The sequence below is a fragment of the Miscanthus floridulus genome, chromosome 5, assembly GCF_019320115.1.
Source record: "Miscanthus floridulus cultivar M001 chromosome 5, ASM1932011v1, whole genome shotgun sequence".
NCBI lineage: Eukaryota > Viridiplantae > Streptophyta > Magnoliopsida > Poales > Poaceae > Miscanthus > Miscanthus floridulus.
Window position 1 is genome coordinate 88,429,164 of NC_089584.1, and position 19,712 is coordinate 88,448,875.

Below are 19,712 nucleotides of genomic sequence, written 5' to 3' on the forward strand. Positions count from 1 at the left end.
CACGACGGGTCTCGATAAATGATTTACAACAACCAAGATCGTACATGATTCAACATACATGCCACATATTACATAAAGTTCACAGATACATTTCGTCATTAGAGTACGAATAAAAGTTATTACAAACCGAGTTTGATAGATAAAGCGGAAGCAATTAAGTTTGAAAATAAAGTTTCCAACATAGTTTGATACAGTGCCAAGTAGGATCAGGGTCCACAAAAGCAAAGACAGGGATTAATAAAGAAGCCTGCCCAAGGCTTACTCCTCATCCATGGCGGGATAGAAGCAACTCTTGCAATAACCATGATACACAGTGCCATCTGCAACAATGGGAAATAAAACCCTAAGTACGAGAAGGTACTCAGCTAGACTTACCCGTTATAAACCAGAAATAAAATAACTCCAAGGATTATGCAAGGCTGTATAAGTGGAGATAACTCGACAACATTTTGCATAAAAGCAATTGATTTATTGTACAATTATGATTCCTTTATCAAGTTAATTATATCTATCCATTTCTAGATTAGCAACTATCCTGTGCCAAACATGTGGTATATCAATTTAAAAGCATACAATAGTAACCATAGCAGGTATTGTAATTCTATATTCATCCGAACCATCATGTTCCATAACACAGTTACTACGATATTGGGACTAGCCAAGTTTCTTACTATCCGGGAGAGATGGCGATACGAATCGATTTCAACCAGCTAGGAATTTATTCCTAACACAAACCCAGGCATACCACATGAAGGCAGCCTTAGGTCACCTTTGGTACAACTCAAGTCTACATTTCGTGGGTCCGTACTGCGCCGCATAATCTAGGACACCAGATGCTAGGATGTTCAGGCCTAGCCTGCCCTTGGACTCAGTCTGATCGCCCCCCGCAAGGAGCACACAACAAAATGGGTCCCAGCCTGAGTTGAATTACTCCGCTTCATGGTCGGAACGAGTTATCCGGCCAGCTAAGTGAGAGGCATGCATTCAATCTTGTCAGAAGCGCCAACAACGGTACAGTCCTTAATCGACACAGACGGGGATAGATCCACACCCAAGACCTCCATGTCTTGTTGCTTCTCTATCGACATCTCACCTGATCTCAATTTTCTTTTACCCCATGGTTCTGTTCCACGAAAGCAAATATAGCCAACCGTGCTCCAGTATCCACCTATATCTCGCAGGTGACAGGACATCACCCGACTTCTACTGGTCTAAGCATGGCTAAGCATATATTCGATCCTAGACCTATACTGGTTAAAGGTGTAATATCTGGATAAGGAATGTATATGCATCAAGTGGTTCCATTCAACTCTTATAACCTAATGCATCAATCATAAGTACTTAAGTAATCATTTGTAAAATACGGGGAGACTTAGAATGCTTCGGGGCTTGCCTCGCAGAAAGGAAGTAGGGCGGTGGTCAGGACACTTCGGAAGCTCTTCAGGATTCTGCTCCATGCCTTCGGGAGCTGCGACTTGAGGATTCTCCTGCTGGTCCCCTTCCTCTGCTTCTTTGAAGTCTAGCAACGCTATTTCTTCCTTCGATCCTAGATGCATGAATATGGCATAAGATATCATGAATGCATATATGTTAACAAGTATAGCATGATGACACATGATGAATGCATGCATATAAGTATTCGTAACAGCATGGTGTTAACAAGTGCATCATGTTTATTGAGTAGGTGCATATCTCTTCTCGATTATTTAATTAACTACTTCCACAATGCATCTACTATATCACAAAACAGCAGCTACTTGTTTCACTCATAACTAGAGTTATACTAATCCAAATGCAGTGATCCCAGACTTTCTGGAAAGCTTATCAAATTATCTACAACTTTGTTATTAACCATTTTTACAGCAAACTTCATCCCTATTATGCAACTTATCAAACTATAGAATCTATCCAGAATCCTTTTAAATTTGCATTTTAAGCAACAATACTTCTACTTCATGTAATCACTCAAAGTTTGACAACATAAATCCTACCAACAGTTTAAGCATACCAAATACATTCAAGACAATATAATGGTGAAGCCCAAACTATTTATTTAAATGCCTTTATTATTTTATTTAAATATTTAGGTCAAATAATAAACATATACCAGATGTACTTCATAAATTCTCAAAAATTTACAGTGCTTCACTAAGGTTACCAAAAGACTACTGTAAAAGTTTCATGCCATTTTATATAGTAAAACATTCTATACAAAAATGACAAGACAGAAAGGCTTAAAGTAGCATAAATAGAAAACCCTAGTGAAAAGTGTCAAGCAATAGATTTCCTATTTTTCTTAGCATCCGTATGGTACTAGAATTACACCCAACAAATTTCATAAATTTTGGATTCATAAATAATTTATAAAAATTCATACAAGGATTCACTATTTATAAAAGAAAAATCTATAACTACAAATCTACACATGCACTCATCCTCAAATTTTTATCAGAGCTCATATATGTTAAGACTAGCTTACCACAAACATTTCATAATTTTTGGAGCACAGGAACTCTAGATATAAAATAAACAAGTTTGCATGCATTCAAAAACACATTTCAAATCTCCATTTAAATCGCCCAAAATTTCTGCTGTAAATGTCAAGAATATATTTTTCCTAAATACTACACTTCCTAAGGAACATAACCAAATTTATTTCATAATTTTTGAAGCTACCAAACTGGAGATACAAAAATCACAAAACAATGCAAAATTTGGAATCAAAATGAACTAGCTTTCAAATACAGAGTCGCTGACCGGTGGGACCCGTCGGTCAGAGGACCCCACATGTCATCGAGACAAGGACAGAGTCGCTACGCTGCTCTACGGTGGCGCGGCCAGAGCTCGCCGACGGCGAACCTGCCAGTGGTGACATCATCACACGATGATCTACTCGACCTGGCGCATCGATTGAGCTACGTGGGTGGCCTTCTCGTCGGTGCTAGCAACAGCGGCGGCGGCCATGGCGGGGCGGAGGTGCGGGACAACGGTGAGACGCCGGTGGAAACTACAACGACTTAATCAAACGCTATGCTAAGCATCTGTGGGCTATGGGAAACCTAGCGCATCAACTAGCGTGGCGAGAGGTAGACGGTGGCGACGTGGCCACGATGACGGGGTTAGCGGCGGAGCTCCGACGAGGCTATGCGCGGGGCTGGAGCTTACCAAGCTTGAACGGCGGGCACTAGCTGGCGTAGGGAGTCGCTGGGAAGGCGGTGATGCTGTTGCAGTGATGGAGAAGCGGCTAGGCGTGGCTTGTGCCATCAACGACGATGGCGGTGCTGTAGTGCTAAGGCTGCAGCTGCTGCGACGCTTGTGAACGGCGAAGGAGAGCTAGGAATGCAAAACTGAGGGCGCGGACAGGAGCGGGCGGGTGCTGGGGTGATAATGCCGGGCTTAGGCGTGTCGTGGCCTGTGCAGTTAGGGCAACGGTGACACGCGGCCGCCGTGGGACTCCACGTGGCGTGCGGACACTGACGCCGATCGGCCACTACGCCGAGCGATTCAGTTCGTTCAGACTCGCGACATGATGCCTGACAGTGGGTTTTCACGGTGATTTATCTGCTAAACCGAGGCTCCAAAGTGCAAACGATCTACACGACTTGTGTAGTCCTATGTACCAGCTACAACTCTCTTTCAGTGAACTTGTGCTAAATCGCAACCGAGACTGAGTAAAATCACCCCCAAAGTCAGCCTGTCAGTCGGTTAGTGAACACGACTTAGAAAAATTTGTACCAGTGTTGAAATGTTGATTTTGCTAATTCTTGTGAGACTAATTCAAGCATGTTAGAAGCTAAATCAGTCAATGACCCAAAAATAAAAGTTGTTCCTTATAGCAAATACTACAACTTTGCTTTAGTGATCTCCTCCATGCAAGGTCTCTAACACCTAGTTCAAATTTGGTCAAACATGTCACTTTTAAATGATGATACACTTCAAAGCATGGCTTAATGACCTAATTACCCCTAACCATGAATATCAAAGTCATTCATAATGATACTCTAAACATGTTTAAGTAATATGCAAGGTCATTCAATCATTTCATGTATTAGTCACTCATAGAGCTATTTACTGTAATCACATGAAACCTAACTTAAGGCTTGATCATGGAAATGACATTCATGAACTATGTTCCATTCGCTAACCTAAGTATTGCCAATATATTTTTGTGACTCAAATCAACCATCTACATGTATACACTCATGATCATATGCATATACACATGGAGACATGAAATAATGAGAAAAGTTGCATATGTTCAAAGAAACATGCGATAACAAGCAAATGTTGCAGATGTTTCAATCCATTGTTTCAATTGAAAATGCTTGTTTATGAATGCTTGATGCTCATGCTCATGTTATGCAAGTCAAGTTATGCAAGGCTAACACTCGAGGTGTTACACCATTGATCGGTGGTACCAGCGTTCTTTAGACCGAAAGGCATGGTTATATAATAGTATGAACCATACGTGGTGATGAATGAAGTCATGACTTGGTTGGACTCTTTCATCACGATCTGGTGGTAGCCTATGTAGGCATCCAGGAAGGAGAGGATTTCACACCCTGAGGTGGAGTCGACTATCTGATCTATGCATGGTAAAGGGAAGTGGTCCTTTGGGCACGCCTTGTTGAGACTAGTATAGTCAACACACATTCTCCATTTCCCATTCTTCTTTTTCACGAGAATAGGATTAACTAGCCAGTCAGAGTGGTATATCTCTTTGATGAATCTGGTTGCTAGAAGTTTGGTGATCTCCTCGCCTATGGCCCTATGCCTCTCATCGTCAGAGTGGTGCAGGCATTGCTTGGTGGGCTTTGAGCCCAGGATAACGCGTAGTGCGTGCTCGGTGACCTCCCTCGATATGCCCAGCATGTCAGAAGGCTTCCATGTGAAGACATCACGATTTGCGCATAGGAAGTCAGCGAGCTCGCTTTCCTATTTGGCTGGGAGCTTGGTCTTGATTTGAACCATCTTGGTCAGGTCGGTGGGGTCAATCTCCACCGCGTTAGTTTTCTCGGTCAGATGGAAGGTACTCGAGCAGGTTAGCCTGTTGCAGGCGGGGACTGCTGGAGTCACTAAATTCCTAAGCTCTGGGAGCTCGGTGGAGTTGATGACAATAGTGGCGAGCTCATAATGCTTGTGGTCACATGTGTAGGCGTGCGAGAATGTGCTACCTACGGTGATGACGTTGTTCGGCCCCAGCGTCTTTAGCTTGAGGTAGGTGTAGTTGGGGATCACCATGAACTTGGCGTAGCATGTCCACCCCAAGATGGGGTGGTAGGACCCCGAAAAGTCCACTACCTCGAAGGTTAGGACCTTCGAGCGGAAGTTAGCATTATTGCCAAACATGACGGGCATGTCGATCTACCCGAGTGGGTATGCATGTGTACCCAGGATCATGCCATCAAAAGGAGAGCTCACGGGATGGAGCTCCGACCGGGGATGCGCATGGCATCAAGGGTGTCAACATACTAAATGTTGAGGCTACTGCCTCCATCCATCAGCACCTTAGTGAGGCGCTTCTTGTGGATGATGGGGTCAATGACGAGAGGGTAGTGTCCTGATCGAGCGACATGGGAAGGATGGTCTCTCTGATCAAAAGTGATCAGGGAGTCTGACTAGCTAAGGAAAGAGGGGATGGCTGACTCAGCGACACATGCCTCTCAGTAGCGTACCTTATGCTAGCATTTGGAGTGGATGGCATTGGATCCCCCAAAGATCATGAGGCATTCCTCGGGGTCAGGGAAGTTGTCTCCATCCTTACCCGCCATGCCTCCCTTCTTGGAAGCACTTGAAAAGCTCGCAGTCCTTGTAGAGGTGTTTGATAGGATAGGAACGGTTGGTGCATGGTCTCTCCATGAGCTTGTCGAAGTGGTCAGGCTGACCCTACTGGGGCTACTTGCCCACGTGGTCGGCCATGGTGACCAAAGCTAGGTTGGCCGATCGACGCCGATCCTTCTTGTTCTTCTTGCCCTTTTGTGTGGAGGGGCACTCACCTTGGTCCTCACGCTTGGCCTTGCCCATGTCCCAACCGCCACTAAAGACCACCCCGACTACCTCCCCACCGGAGGCATGGTTTGTGGCAATGTTGAGTAGGTCACGGGTGGTACAGGGCTTCACATAGCTGAGCTTGTGGATCTAGGACTTGCAGGTTGTCCTAGACAGGAATGCACTGACGACGTCCGCATCGACAACATTAGGAAGTGAGTTGCACTGCTTTGAGAACCTACATATGTAATCCCATAGGGATTCATTAGGCTCTTGCTAGCAGCTCTTGAGGTCCTAAGAATTCCTAGGATGGACATACGTCCCCTAGAAATTTTTTACGAAGACCCTCTTGAGATCCGCCTAGTCGCAGATGCTATTGGGAGGAAGGAATTCAAGCCATGCTCGAACATGCTCCCCCACACAAATGGGGAGGTACTAGATGATGAAGTAGTCATCATCCACTCCTCCGACTCAGCAAGCGAGCTAGAAGTCTTCAAGCCATATACCTAGGTTTATCTCACCAGTGTACTTAGTGATGTTGGTGGGCGGTCGGAAGCGCTGTGGGAATGACGCTTTCTAGATGTGTCGACCAAAGGCCCATGGCCCCGGGCCGTCCGAGCTAGGGCTCCGATCGTTCAGTCGGCTACCATGCCTAGGGTGCGTGTCCTCACACTCCTTGATGGTTAGGTCAGGGCCCACACTGCCTGCTCTCACTGCCATTCGATGGATGTCATCATCATGTAGAGCATGGCGTCGATTGTTGATGATGTTGCAAGCATCACGGTTCGGCCTAAACCATTCACGCATAGGTGGTCAGTGTGGAGCGAGCGCTGGGTTGGGCGACGGCGTAGCCGCGGCCTCCTACTCCATGCTCGGCAACTACAGTGGTGAGTGAATGGAGTGATTCAACTGGTGCGGCCCCAGTCCCTTGGCTGGGCAAGAGGCCACGTGCCGGTGTCATGACCCAGAGCTTTCCGCCTACTAAATGGCTGTGGTATCCACCAATGCCTAGAGGTTCTGATGGATTGCCTACTCCAGGGGGTCAACAGGCTTGAGGAGGCCACGTAGAAGCATCGCCGCATCAACGATGTTCTGTCTAGCCAGAGCAAACTAAGGGGGATTGTCCCCTCCATCTAGGATTTTATGCTGGACCTGACAGGCATGACCCTAAGCACCGCTCGCTGGGTTACACGCATGTGGCGTAGCATGCTACGCCTGGTGCATCGGCACAGGTGGCGGCTGGCTCTGTCACCTTTGTCATAACTCCTCATCGTGCTCCTACGCATGTGCTAGGGCCTTCGCATGGGGGTCCAGAGGGGTGTGAGTCTATAGAGACTCCACCACCTCCAGTAGCTATCCTAGGGACTCTGCCATAAGGTACTCCTAGGACAGAGGGTGCCCAGGTGCCATGATGTTAATGTGGCTAGAGCCATCGCTTTCGACCTCATCATTGACAGGGTCGTGGAAGGAGGCAGGGGCATAGCTCGCCATCCCCATGAACTTAGACATGAGAGGGGGTGGCATTAGCATCCTCTAGAGCCCCTATGTGCATGCGTCCAAGGGGGATGTGAAGCCATAGGGGAACTAGTGGCATGGCGGTCATGGTGGGGACAACGGCGTCCCTCCAGAGAGCTGGTGGAAGGTGTTAAATAGTGAATAAAGAATAATATCTATGATACTCACCATTGGGTTTGAGCCTAGCATGGGCTCAAGGCAGAGCGCTAGTGTCTTGACATTGAGGTCATCGAGCGACCTAGGGCCGGTGGAGGGCGCTCCTCCTCTAGTGGATGTCAGGACAAGCACCTCCTCGCGGAGGCAGAGTACACTGAGCTGGTCAGTGATGAAGTCTAGACTTCTAAAGAGGAAGGACTGGAGTGGCCTGAAGATGGGAGGAACCCAAATCCTAACAAGAGGAATGTCTTAATGGCTAGAGGGGGTGAATAGCTTATAAAAATTTCTATAGCAATACTAAGCAAAGAGGTTAGACAAATATGAGGCGAAGCGAATGTTGCGCTAGCCTACCAAAAAATGCAAGCTACCTACCAAAATTCTAGTTTCTATAATCTCTATGCACACAAAGGCTATGTCACTACACTAAGTTAGTGAGCTCTCAAAGACTAACTAAAGAGCCTCACTAACCACTGGACCCGACACAAGCTAGCTCTTAAAACTAAAAACACTAAAGAGCTTAGCTACACTAAGAATGTAAAAACATGAGAGGGGATGTGATGTTTATACCGCCATGTAGAGGTATGAGCCAATCACAAGATGGAGCCAACCAATCACAATGAATGCCAGGAAAACCTTGGGACAATGATAACACAAATATTTTTTACCGAGGTTCAGTTGTGATGAGATCCTAACATATAGGTACATTAGGCCTCGGGTCCAATGGTTCCCGAATGAAGAAGACCCTCTGACTGACCCCATTAGGATCGCTCGGGCTCAAGGGCTATGCCTATTGGGCAAGCTCGCGCGCACCCTCTGGCCAAGAGACCCAACTAAGTTTGACTCAACCACAGCTTCCACCTAGGGCTTGGGGGCTTCCCCAAGCCTTGGGCTCCCAATCTACGATGCGACCAAGCCTGGCCCTTGGCTCCTGCATGGCTAACTATGCCAGCCAAGGCCTAGGCACAAGAAGCCAAGCCCTAGGCTATTGATGCCAATGGGCACCCTAGTGTCCCTCCCTAGGCGTGCCCCTACCAAGTACTCCTATGATAGGGCCATGTTCGGGGCGTGACACAAGAAGACAAAGCTTCCCGCGGCCTTCGGGGGCTCCAGGGCTTCTTGGCCCACATGTCAGCCCCCAGAGCTAACCTCCTTCACCACCAAGAAGACTCAAGAAGGTCTCACCTAGGGGAGACCGGTCCAAGCTGACACTGCCGTTAGAATATCATCGATAGTCCTTCGAGGGGTATCCCACGAAGGTAGATTGATCGATAGAGATGCGTGTAATCAAGAACAAGAAGGTAATAGAGACACATGAGTTAGATAGGTTTGGGCCATCAGCATGACGTAATACCCTACTCATGTGGTCTGTTGGATTGTATTGGCTATCGTATGATATTGTGTGTGTTTGGAGGGGGTCCCTACCCGCCTTATATAGTCTATTGGGCAAGGTTAAAAGTCAGTTAGATCGAGAAGATAACCGGAAAGTAATAACAGATTACAGGAATCATGGGGATCATATGTATCCTAACAGATCTCATAGTATCTTTAGGATATCTTCCCGGTATCTTGCGGGATGCACCGAGCAGCGCTGTGCCCTGCAAGGCTTTGTCTTGTGGGATGGGCCACCCCTCGGGGCATAGCCCATGTGGTCTGCCATGGGTATCCGGGGTTGTACCCCCCACAGCTAGTCCCCGAGCACCTTGTGTCTGTTGTGCAACGCCATCTTGAGCTTGTCCGAGTAGGTGCAAACAAAGCCGAGCAGTCAAACTCATGGTCCGACCACCGTGATGAGTTGCCTAGCAATTGTGAACCGTCACCAAGCAGTGTAAACTGTCGTCGAGTAGTGTGAACCATCATCGAGCAGTGTGAACCGTCGCCGAGCAGTGTATCCCAAGTAAGGCTTGCCATAAGGATGTGAGGAGCTCAAGTTCAAAATTGAAAATTTCCCCATAGTGGACCAAGTGTGCTCTCTTAGAGTTTGACCATGAGAAAGGGAGGTAGTCTTCTTCAACTTCGAAAGGCACGGAGTCTTCCAGATTCAAGCAAACACACTCACCGCTAGGTGAAGTGTGCCCACTTAGTCCCTGAGTCTGACAGTAGGTGATGTAGTCATGTTGTGCCAGGGTCCAAAGTAGAAGAAAAGTAGAAGACCAGCCGAGCAGGCAGCCAGTCCCCAGGCATAGCCCCGAGATGAGAAAAGCACATTCACCATAAGGTGAAGTGTGCCCACTTAGTCCCCGAGCCTGACAATAGGTGACGTTGTCATGTGGTGCCAGGGTTAGAAACAATAATCAATAGAAGAAAGGTCCCAGTGCGGTGAGGAACCAAGTTGTATTGCTGATGCAGTTCCTGAGCCACAAGTGGAAATATTGGAGAAAACAAATCACAGAGGAAAAACCGGAGTAATGGTTGTATAGTAGTAATTACTAAGCCGTAACAGATGGCGGAGACGTTGGTGGATATTCGGTGAGTAGTAACAAATTACAGTGATAAATGGGCAATACGGGCTATAGTTGCATGAAAGCCTAGGTAACGGCCCACCATGATGTTGCGGAGAATGCGGAGAGGCACAAATCGTGGAGCGGTTTCCCAAAAACCCTAAAACGTGAAAGGTGGGGGTGCTTTATAACTACACCACCGCACCCCATGCTCCCACCTTTGCCACTTCACCCCTTCATCTTCCTCCTCAGCCCTTGTAGTTCTAGATTCTCATTCACATGTGCTTCCGTCGCTAATCCCAAACCAGATCTGAGAGATGACGCCGAAGAGGGGAGCTAGAAACCCAAAGAAGGCGACCGCCAAAGCCAGCCGTGACAATGAGTGTGTGTCATCAAACATGGGGGAGGCAGAGATCATCAGGATGGTGGAGGTGGGTGTCCTTTCTAACCATGTCACCGTTGGATGGTGGCTAGCTAGTGGTGAGCCCTTCCCGATGTCGCATACAGACAAAGTAGTAGTTTTTGAAGATTATTTCTGGTGCGGGTTAGGATTTCTTGTTTATCCTTTCTTGAAGGACCTGTTGGAGTTCTGGAGAGTTAGTCTATGCAATCTCTACCCAAACACTATCTTGCATATCTCAATTTTTATCCACTTCTAGTGAGGCGTATCTCAGGGTTCTTCCCCTACTTCAACCTCTTCCATCATCTGTTCTAACTAAGGAAGAAAGGTGGCGGCGGTTCCAAGGTGGTCGATGGCATTTATCTTCAACTCCACGATGGAATGGCAGGTGAGTACATCATTGTACCTGCTAACACCTCGTTGAAGGGGAGGAACGCCAGGTGGTTCTACATGAAGCAGAGCCATCCCGCCATCCGCTGCAACGTTGACCACATTTTCAGAGAACTAGAGGAGCTGGTCGGAGAGGCCGAGCAATACTAACATGGAGCAGGTGAGGGAGCTTCTTGGCCTAATAAACAACGTGAAGATGAACGGTGGATTGGTGGTGGTGAGCTTCATAGTGCGCCATGTCCAGCCCTGCAAGGAGAGGGCCCATGCAGGCTTTGACTTCAAGGGAGACACCGACGGCACCCGAGAGAGGTTGGAGAGGCTGTCAAAGGATGATGTGCTAGAGCAGGCATAGGGCTTTTTGCTCCAAATGCCTTATTCAACGTGTCAGGGAAGATGAGAGCCTTTAACTGCACAAACCCGCCTCCTTAGGTAAAAGTCTCAATTGTTTGTTCTTGATCCTTTTTATCCTATAACATTATCAAGCAGTAAACGGATTCACTTGTGGAAAGATCCATTTAGAGGAACGAGCGGCGTACTTCTCGAATGTGCCAAGGGGTGATTGGCCAAGGGCAGTGGATGCCCAACCAATAATGTAGCCTGAGGAAGGTGTCGTCAGCGCCTCATCGGAGTCTGAAGGCATGGACACTGGTCGAACAGAGAGTCCCACCCCGATTTTGGAGAAACTCTAGGGGAACAGGGCAACGGCAGATGAGTCGGCCCAAAAGAAGAGGAAGACAGTGGGTGCTGCTCCTCGCAAGTCGGGTGGCATCTCACTTGGCGGTGACCAGGCCACTCAGACGTAGAGTGCAGTGATGTCCGAGTGGTTGGATGACGACAGGGCTCTAGTAGCTCCCCCTCTGAGCACTGAAGTGCCTCCACGCAACACGCTCATGGAGGTACAATCAAAGAGAGGGGAGGAAGTCCCCGAGCAGTAGGCGAAGGAAGTCCCTGAGTAGTAGGCGAGGGGAGTCCCTAAGCAACAAGCAAGAGAGAGGCCAGTGGCAGGGGCCATGAGACCTCCACCCCAGGGCACATGAGTCGACCCCAAGGCCATGCCTAGGGGCTCTGGTAGGCAGCACCAGATCAGAAAAGTGTACAGGGAGGCCGACACATAAGTATCCTAGCCTTGGACTTATTTCACTATCGTATCTTTATCTCTTTTTGCGATTGACGAGCTAATCTGATGTAGAGCGAGGCGTATGAAGTATTTGAATACATCTATCTAGACCGACGAGCAGCTAGGGGCTAGTCCCTGCATGGAAGCAATGCCAGCAGACCCCGTCCCTGAGTCCCTGGGTGCTCGGTGGCCTATGGAGGAGTTAACCACCGCTGCTGATGAACTTGGCAGTGGAGAACGATTGGCATTGATGATGGATGAGCTAGCGGCAGTGCCCGGGGCAACAGCTAGAGCCACCGGGTCTATGTAGATAGATGCTAGAGTTGCCGACGTCGCGCTAGAGTTGGGGTAGAGGAACCAGTGGAACCAAAAGAGCAGTTAGCTCTCCTAGAGATGTCAGAGGGTGTGGTCAGCCGCGTTGTGTGGCCAACGAGCCCCTAGGTGGTGCCACTAGCTGCAGAGGAGGAGGACGAGGTGGAAGAGATCAAGCATGAGGAATCATGACCTCAAGCCATCCAAATCCTTCACAAAGAGGGGCGATGAAGTGGTGGTCGTTGAGGAGAAGGACACCACCAGGGATCTCAGGAGGCTGATGTTGGTGCAGAAAGTGACCAACAAATAAATATTTGTAGTTTTGTCATACATTGTGATCGGAGGTGGCCTACCACTCAATGACATAGGGTTTATACTAGTTTAGGCAACGTGCCCTATGTCTAGTTTGAGTCGGTCGGTGACTTTATTCCTAAGCCTAGGTGCTCGAAGTTTGCAGTGGGGTTACAGATGAGAAGGAGAAAGATGGGGGTACAAGAGGTCTAGTCGGACTCTGGTCAGAAGGGCCGAGAGTGACAGGAGCCCCACTATAAGCTAAGTGTTCAAGGGTGTGCTTGTGGTTCGGACCTAGCGGTTCTATGGTTGTGTACTGGTGACCTTGATCGATCTAATGAATCTGAATGTTGGAAGAGAGCGCATCCCCTTTTATAGATGAAGGGGATAGCCTTACAAGTGAGAGGGGGAGAGTATGTATGCTACTGAGCCTTGTTGCCCATGCCGGTGGGTATAGGATGATGGTAGGCGCCCACAATACTATTGAATGTCAGATGCACGTGGGAGGTTTGTCTTGTCTTCTTAGGGTATGGCAGACATCGACACCTATCACACTGTTGATACCTGGAGGGGTTTTACCATGTTTGCCTAGTACGGTGAATGCCGACGCCCACAACACTGTCGATGCCTAGAGGCATGTGGGGGAAGCCTTACCATATGGGAGTTAATAGCGCCCTCAACACTGTAGGGGAAAATGTCGACGTCTACAACACTGTTTGGGCTCTACCATGCTACGGAGGTCATAGGGTACTATCCTGTAGGTGCGCAGGGTATGGTCCCTGGTATTGTGGTTTGACTTGTGTGCCCTGCCTTACTTTCTCTATCTGTTTCCTGGTCCTTACCGAGCAGGCATCCCTGGTCAGTTGGTCCTAGCCGGCTCTGATCGCGCCAGTCGGAGAAGAGTAGTGAGCAGGGGTTTTGGTGCATCCCCAGTTGGAGACACGGGTCGAAGTCAGAAGTAGTGCTTTTGGCCATGCCTTCTGGTCGGAGAGGCCGTCAGGAGGTGAGCTGGAGACCGAAGCGAGTGCTCCGGTCATATAGGTGGGCCAGAGTTAGAAACGGGTGCCGTTCCTCCTTGGCCAGGCCTTTTGGTCAGTGATTGGATTGCCCTTCTGGCCTGTTGTTTAGGTACTTCGGCTAGCCCATGAGTTGCGTGTTGTTTGCAATGTTGCCTGCTGGGCCAAGCCTGTGTTGGGAAGCCGGTCCATGAGGGGCCCTGAGTTTATGAACCCGACAGGAGCCCCCGAGCCCCTGAGCAATTCGGGTAGAATCATATGGGGGATTTTTGTCTTGACGGCGGGTGCACATGAGCGCACCCGCGGGTGTAGCCCCCGAGCCCTCGAGTGATTCGGGCAGAATCGTCTAGGGGGTTTTTGTGTTGCCAGCGGGGGAGGTTTTTGTTTTGTCAGCGGGTGCACGCGAGCACACTCGTGGGTGTAGCCCCTGAGCCCTCAGGTGATTTGAGCAGATTCATCTAGGGGTGTTTGTTAGCGGTGGTGCATGTGTATTTTTTAGTTGAGATGGAGTCATCAACCAAGGCGTCGTTGTGTTGCCGAGACGGTTAGTTTTTAAGGATTGGGTGAGACAGAGCTTGCGAATCCTAGCGTCGGTGCGCGCTGTGGGATCAGGCAAGGCAGTTAGTTTAGGGATCGAATGAGACAGAGCTCATGGGTCCTGGCATCGGTGCACATTGTGGGATCAGGTAAGTCAGAGTCATGGATCCTGGCCTCGGTGTAGCCCACGCAGCTAAGGCAGTTAGTTAGTTAGTTTAGGGATCGTGCGAGTAGGAGCTCACGGATCCTGATGGGGAGAGTTTGGGGTCACAGACCTAGGCGTTTGGTGTGTAGTCAAAGCGTAGCTGAGGGATGGGGTGAGTTTGGGGTCGTAGACCAAGGCATTTGGTGTGCAGTCGAAGCATAGCTGAGGGATAGGGCAAGTTTGGGGTCATAGACCTAGGTGTTCTTTGGTTGTCTTGAGCCCTCGAGCCCTGTTGGGCTTTAGTAGGGGTCAGTTTGAGTTGTGTGTGTTATCCCGTCCTCAGTTTCTCACAACTGGAGGGGCTGAGCTTTGTCGCTTGCCTCGATCGCTCGGGCTTGAGTGACACACTCGGTGAGTTCGCTAACAGGTATGATCAAGTGGAATCTGGGTCCGTCGTTCGTGACGGCGTCAGCATAGCCCTCTTGTGACATTCCACTACTCCTTTACCAACAACCCGACAGATGCCTGGATTGTTCTAGAGACCAACCCAGGTGGCCTATTGGCCTCCCCTCAATGGAGATTCTATGGGCTTGGTAAGAGGTTTAGGATTGAACAAGAAGGTTGAGATTACCCTATCTACTTTGGGGCAGACTAGGCGAGGGCCGCATGGGGCTCATCTGCATTTTCTCCCCTAGCTCTGTTTGACATGGGGTAGCCTCAAGCCCTTTGTGGCTAGCCTTTGAACCCCGATCGGTCATTGCTCATGCTAAATGAGGCAACTACCGCTTCGTGATGCAACATGGAGCGTTGTGATGCATTTTGCTGCACATGTGATGCTTTAGTTCCTGAACCCCTAGGCGGTTCAGGGCCAACATCATCCGAGGGCATGGGCACATGGAATCAATGCGTGTATGGATGTATAAAATGATTATAAAGAAATAGTGGGGGTGGCAGTGTTACCTTGATGACTCAAGTGACAGGGTTTGAAGAGCTCCAATCGGAAATGTTCGACCGAGACCCATGCTCATTGTTTGTGATGGAGTTGGTGTGGCCTACATGGGGTGTCCCTTCGCTCTTTACTTGTCTCTCGAAGTTTTCTTGAGCCGTTCGATCAACTTAGGACGCCTGATGGTTTTCCTAGTGGAGATCCCATTGTTTGGGTTTTTCCAAGTCCCGCCTGGGGAGGCGGAGAGCCGCCTACGTGTGGTGACGCTTTGGTTTTCGCACTCAGCATGTGGTAGTGGTGGGCCATACCTAGGCCACGTCCCATCTTACCAAGCGGCGTTCTGTTTGACCAGGTGGCGTTCTGTCGGTCAGTGTGCGTCCCATCGGTCAGGGTGTGTCCCATCGTTTCCCATCCGCATTGAATGGGGGAAGAGAGAGTTTTTTGCTCTAATCTTTTGCCCCTCTTTAGCTATTGTGTTTTCTCCTTAAATAGGGGGAGGGAGAGGGCTTTTCATTGTAGCCCTTTGCCTATTCTCCAACTATTATCTCTCCTCCTTCATCCTCACCGAGAGTGCTTGTATGTCATGGTGGTTCCTAAGTGAGAGAGAGGGTAAGCATGGGGGAGGCCTTATAGATCCTTTCATGAATCTAGAGTGCATGTTGAGTTGTGCCCAAGGCGGTGCTGGCCATCTTTGCCTAAGAAGGGGCGGCTTCCACCAAAGGAGGTGGCACGCTGGATTCATCTATGATGCCTTTTTCGGGATGGAGCTGTGTGTGGATTTTTTTTCGATGGATCTTCACTGGACAAGCCTTGTTGGAGGGGAAGTTGCCCAAGATCATGCTTGGTAGCAGTGTCCCTACCCAGGAGCTACCTCGACTACATGAGAAGGTCAGGAGCTCTATGCTCTTCTACTGAGCATCTATGGGTGCGATGCTCTTGAGGTACCCGTTGTGCTTCACCGAAGTCAAGGGAATGGAAGTAGGCAGATCCCTTGAGGTACCCATTGCGCTTTGTCGAAGTCGAGGGAGCGAAACTAGGTGGGGCCCCTGTGGCGGTGGTTATGTCCGGCGGTGTGTGTCGTGTCCTCTCCCTTGGCGTCAGGCAATGTTGTCGAATGGCCATAGTAGTATTTGGATTAGAAGTAGTTAGAAAATGTAATAGTTGAGTTTATGGGTGAGCCCCCATGTGAATAGTTTTTATACCAATGAATCCATTAGTTCAGTTCTTGTGATAGAACCACTATCCGTTTCTTGTTTTTTATCCTAGCATAACTTTTGTTTTTATCCTTTCTTTTTTGCACCTACCCTTTAGTTCCGTAGGCTGCAGCCATTAAGAACCTGGGCATGTAGTCCCCAAGCTTGCTAGAAGGCGAAGTATTAGCCTTGTAGCAAGGTCTAAATAAATGCCTCTCAATTATATGTGAGTACAAATCACATGTAGCCGAGGAAAGCAATCTCCGAGCAGTGGTCGGGATAGTCCTCGAACACGGCAGCGGTCGGAGTAGTCCCCGAGCACGGCAGTGGTCTAGGCGGTCCTCGAGCACGGTAGTGGTCTGGGCAGTCCCCGAGCATGGTAGTGGTCTGGGCAGTCCCCGAGCAGGGCAGTGGTCTGGTACATCATTGAGCACAAGACATGCAGTGAAAGGAAAAAGAACGCCGCTTGTATTATTATTTGGTGTATTTATTTATCTCCTTACTCTGTCAAGTCCAATCTGCCACGTCTGGTCAAAAAAGCAGACGGATATGACACGTCACCCTACCTTCTTGCTCTTTCTGGCAAACAGTCGCTTGGCACCTGTATGAAGGTGTGTCAGTGTGGGCCCTCTCACATTATCAACGAAGAGGCATGTACACTGATAATGAAGGGGCACGTTTATTGGCGTAGATCTCGAGGTTGAGAAAACAACCGTCTACACTGTGTGCGCATGTCCCCAACAATCTCGGGCGGACAAAATGACGGAGCTCTTGGTTATTTATAATATAGAACTGGTAAGTTACTTTTTACCGATCCCCATTGTGATTCGCCGCTACAACCTTCTTCTTCCTCTTGCCGAACCCTATTCCTTCGAAAATCATCACCAATCCCCCCACCACCGCATCCGTCCCCTTTGTAAGGACAGATTAATGGTGAAGAGAGATGCCTAGAAGAAAGGCAGAGTCATGGCGAAGGAGTGGTGGAAGTTAAGGAGCAATGAGCAGACCATCGAAGACCTCGTCGCCATGGGAGTGCTCCACAACAAGGCACTCACGGGATGGCGTGCGCCGGAAGGAAAAAGCTTCCCCGATCCACAACCAGGTGAGATTGTGGTTTTCGAGGATTTCTTCAAGCGGGGTTTTGGGGTTCTAGTGCACCCTTTCCTTCAGGGTCTCTGCTTGTATTACGAGATTGAGATTTGCAATCTGCATCCCAACTCGATTCTTCTTGTCTCCACCTTCATCCATCTTTGCGAGGCCTATGGTGGCTTCCAGCCCCATTTCGACCTCTTTCGCCATCTATTTTGTCTGCGGAAGAAAGGGAGCGGCGGCTCGAAAATAGCCGAAGGCGTCTACCTCAATCTGTGTGATGGTATGAAGGCCCAGTACTTGCATTGCCCCTAGAACACCTCGCTGGACGAATGGTACAAGAAGTGGTTCTACATCCACGAAGAGCTAAACACAATCACCCTGTGCGACGTGGGGTTGATTCCAAAGAAGAAGAACAGCTGGTCAGAGAAGCCCGAGCACTTGGAGCAGATCGCAGAACTGCACGGGATGATCCTATGGGGAAAGCTGGATGGTCCAAGCATGGTTGGTAACTTCATCAGCCGAAGGATCCAGCCCTGCCAGAAGAGGGTACATCCTGGCTTCGAGTACCAGAGGAGCGCAGATCCGATAAGGACCAGAAAAGAGGCGCTCGACAAGATAGAAGTAAAGGCCAGGATTGGGGAGCTATTCAACCAAGCCGATCCCAATTATGTCAGGTTAAACAACATCGAGCACGCCTTCAAGTTGGCCCGACCTCCACCAAAGGTAAATGATGCTTCCTTGTACCTATAGAATTATGTTGTAATAAGAAATTGACTGTTGTCTCCTTTATGTTTCCAAGAGTAATGGTCGTGACCGGGCAGCAGTGTTCGTGTCTCCGCCCCTGGTGTGGATTGGCCGCAAATTGCTGGCCCAACCGCCCAGACTGGTGCCAGGACCGAAGACGTCGACTGGGCGGTACTCAGGGTTGGGGAGGATGCATTGGCCAGAGCTGCTGGCAAGCGGCCGGCTACCAACAAACATCGCCAGGCCATCTTCCCCCTTTCAAACGATGAAACAGAGGATGCGGACATCTTTCGACTTGTCCCTCGAAAGAGGAGGAGACAAATGGGGTCGACGGAGCAGGGTGGCTCCTCTATGCCAGCAGTGATTGCATCACCGACCACTGCAACACAGAGGACAAGCGAGGGAAGTGTCGAGCACCAAACCCCGGCGCCAGTACCAGTCATGGAAAAACACCCGGTGTATCCCGCTGAGCACATGGAGCAGGCACGATCGAAGAGACGCTCCTTCGCCATGTCATTCCGTGCTTCCAAGCTATAAGTATCTGTAACTTTGATGTAAGCTTATAATTTGTATTGAATACTATTGTCTTCTGAACTTTTCTCTGGTATATCAGGTCGGCGTCCACCGAAAATCCCGACCAGCTAGCCGGGTGTGGCACGGCTTCGCCAGTACTGGCGGAAAGAACTGCTTAGCAGCCGGTTGTGGAGGAACTTGTAGAAGAAATTCCGACGGGACCTCAACAGATGATCGGCCAGACGTCAGTCCTCGAGCAGCTGGTCAAGAAGACAGTCGAGCAAAGTACAAGTGCTCCGAGCACTAACCCTGCTAAAGCAGATACCATGGCGCCAAGGGAACCAGACCAAGCCGAGGAGCAGCAACCGGAGTTGGCACAGAGCACGCTAGCCAAGGCTATGGCTCGTGGGAAAGCCATAGTGGTCGCGGAGACTACAGACTCTAGACCAGCGCTGCCCCCTGAACAAGAGGTCAAAGAGGATGAAGTAGAAGAAATCTTGGGCCGTCCCCAAGATAAACGACAACATGTATATGTGTCGCGCTGGCGGAACGACGAGTGGGTTATGCACGAAGAAATCCTAGAGGTCGAAGAGACCCTAAAAGTTGAACGAGTGGCAAAGCGTTTGGTGACAGAAGTCCAGGTATGTTTGGCTTGACCACTTGACCTTGTTATGTAGTTGAACTGTCTGACTTAGCTTGTTTATATGCAGGACTTGATGAAGACCGCAAAGTACCGAAATAGGTGCTTCGACCAGATTGAGGGAATCACGGCAAACAATAAAGAACCGGCAGCCGAGGTGGAATGCTTGCGCCGCCAACTTGAAGCCACCGACCAGGAGAGGACAGAGCGAGAGGCACAGAACCAGAACCTGGTTGGACAGCTCAATAACAAAGAGTAGGAAAAAACAAGTAAGTTGTC

General features: G+C 49.2%; 1 protein-coding gene across 1 annotated transcript; it reads right to left on the minus strand.

Moving 5' to 3' along the window:
- Positions 1–4,935: 4,935 nt before the first annotated feature.
- LOC136454893 (uncharacterized) lies at positions 4,936–5,358 on the minus strand. Its single transcript, XM_066455139.1, has one exon. It carries the CDS (start codon positions 5,356–5,358, stop codon positions 4,936–4,938), a length of 423 nt encoding a protein of 140 aa, XP_066311236.1.
- Positions 5,359–19,712: the final 14,354 nt, after the last annotated feature.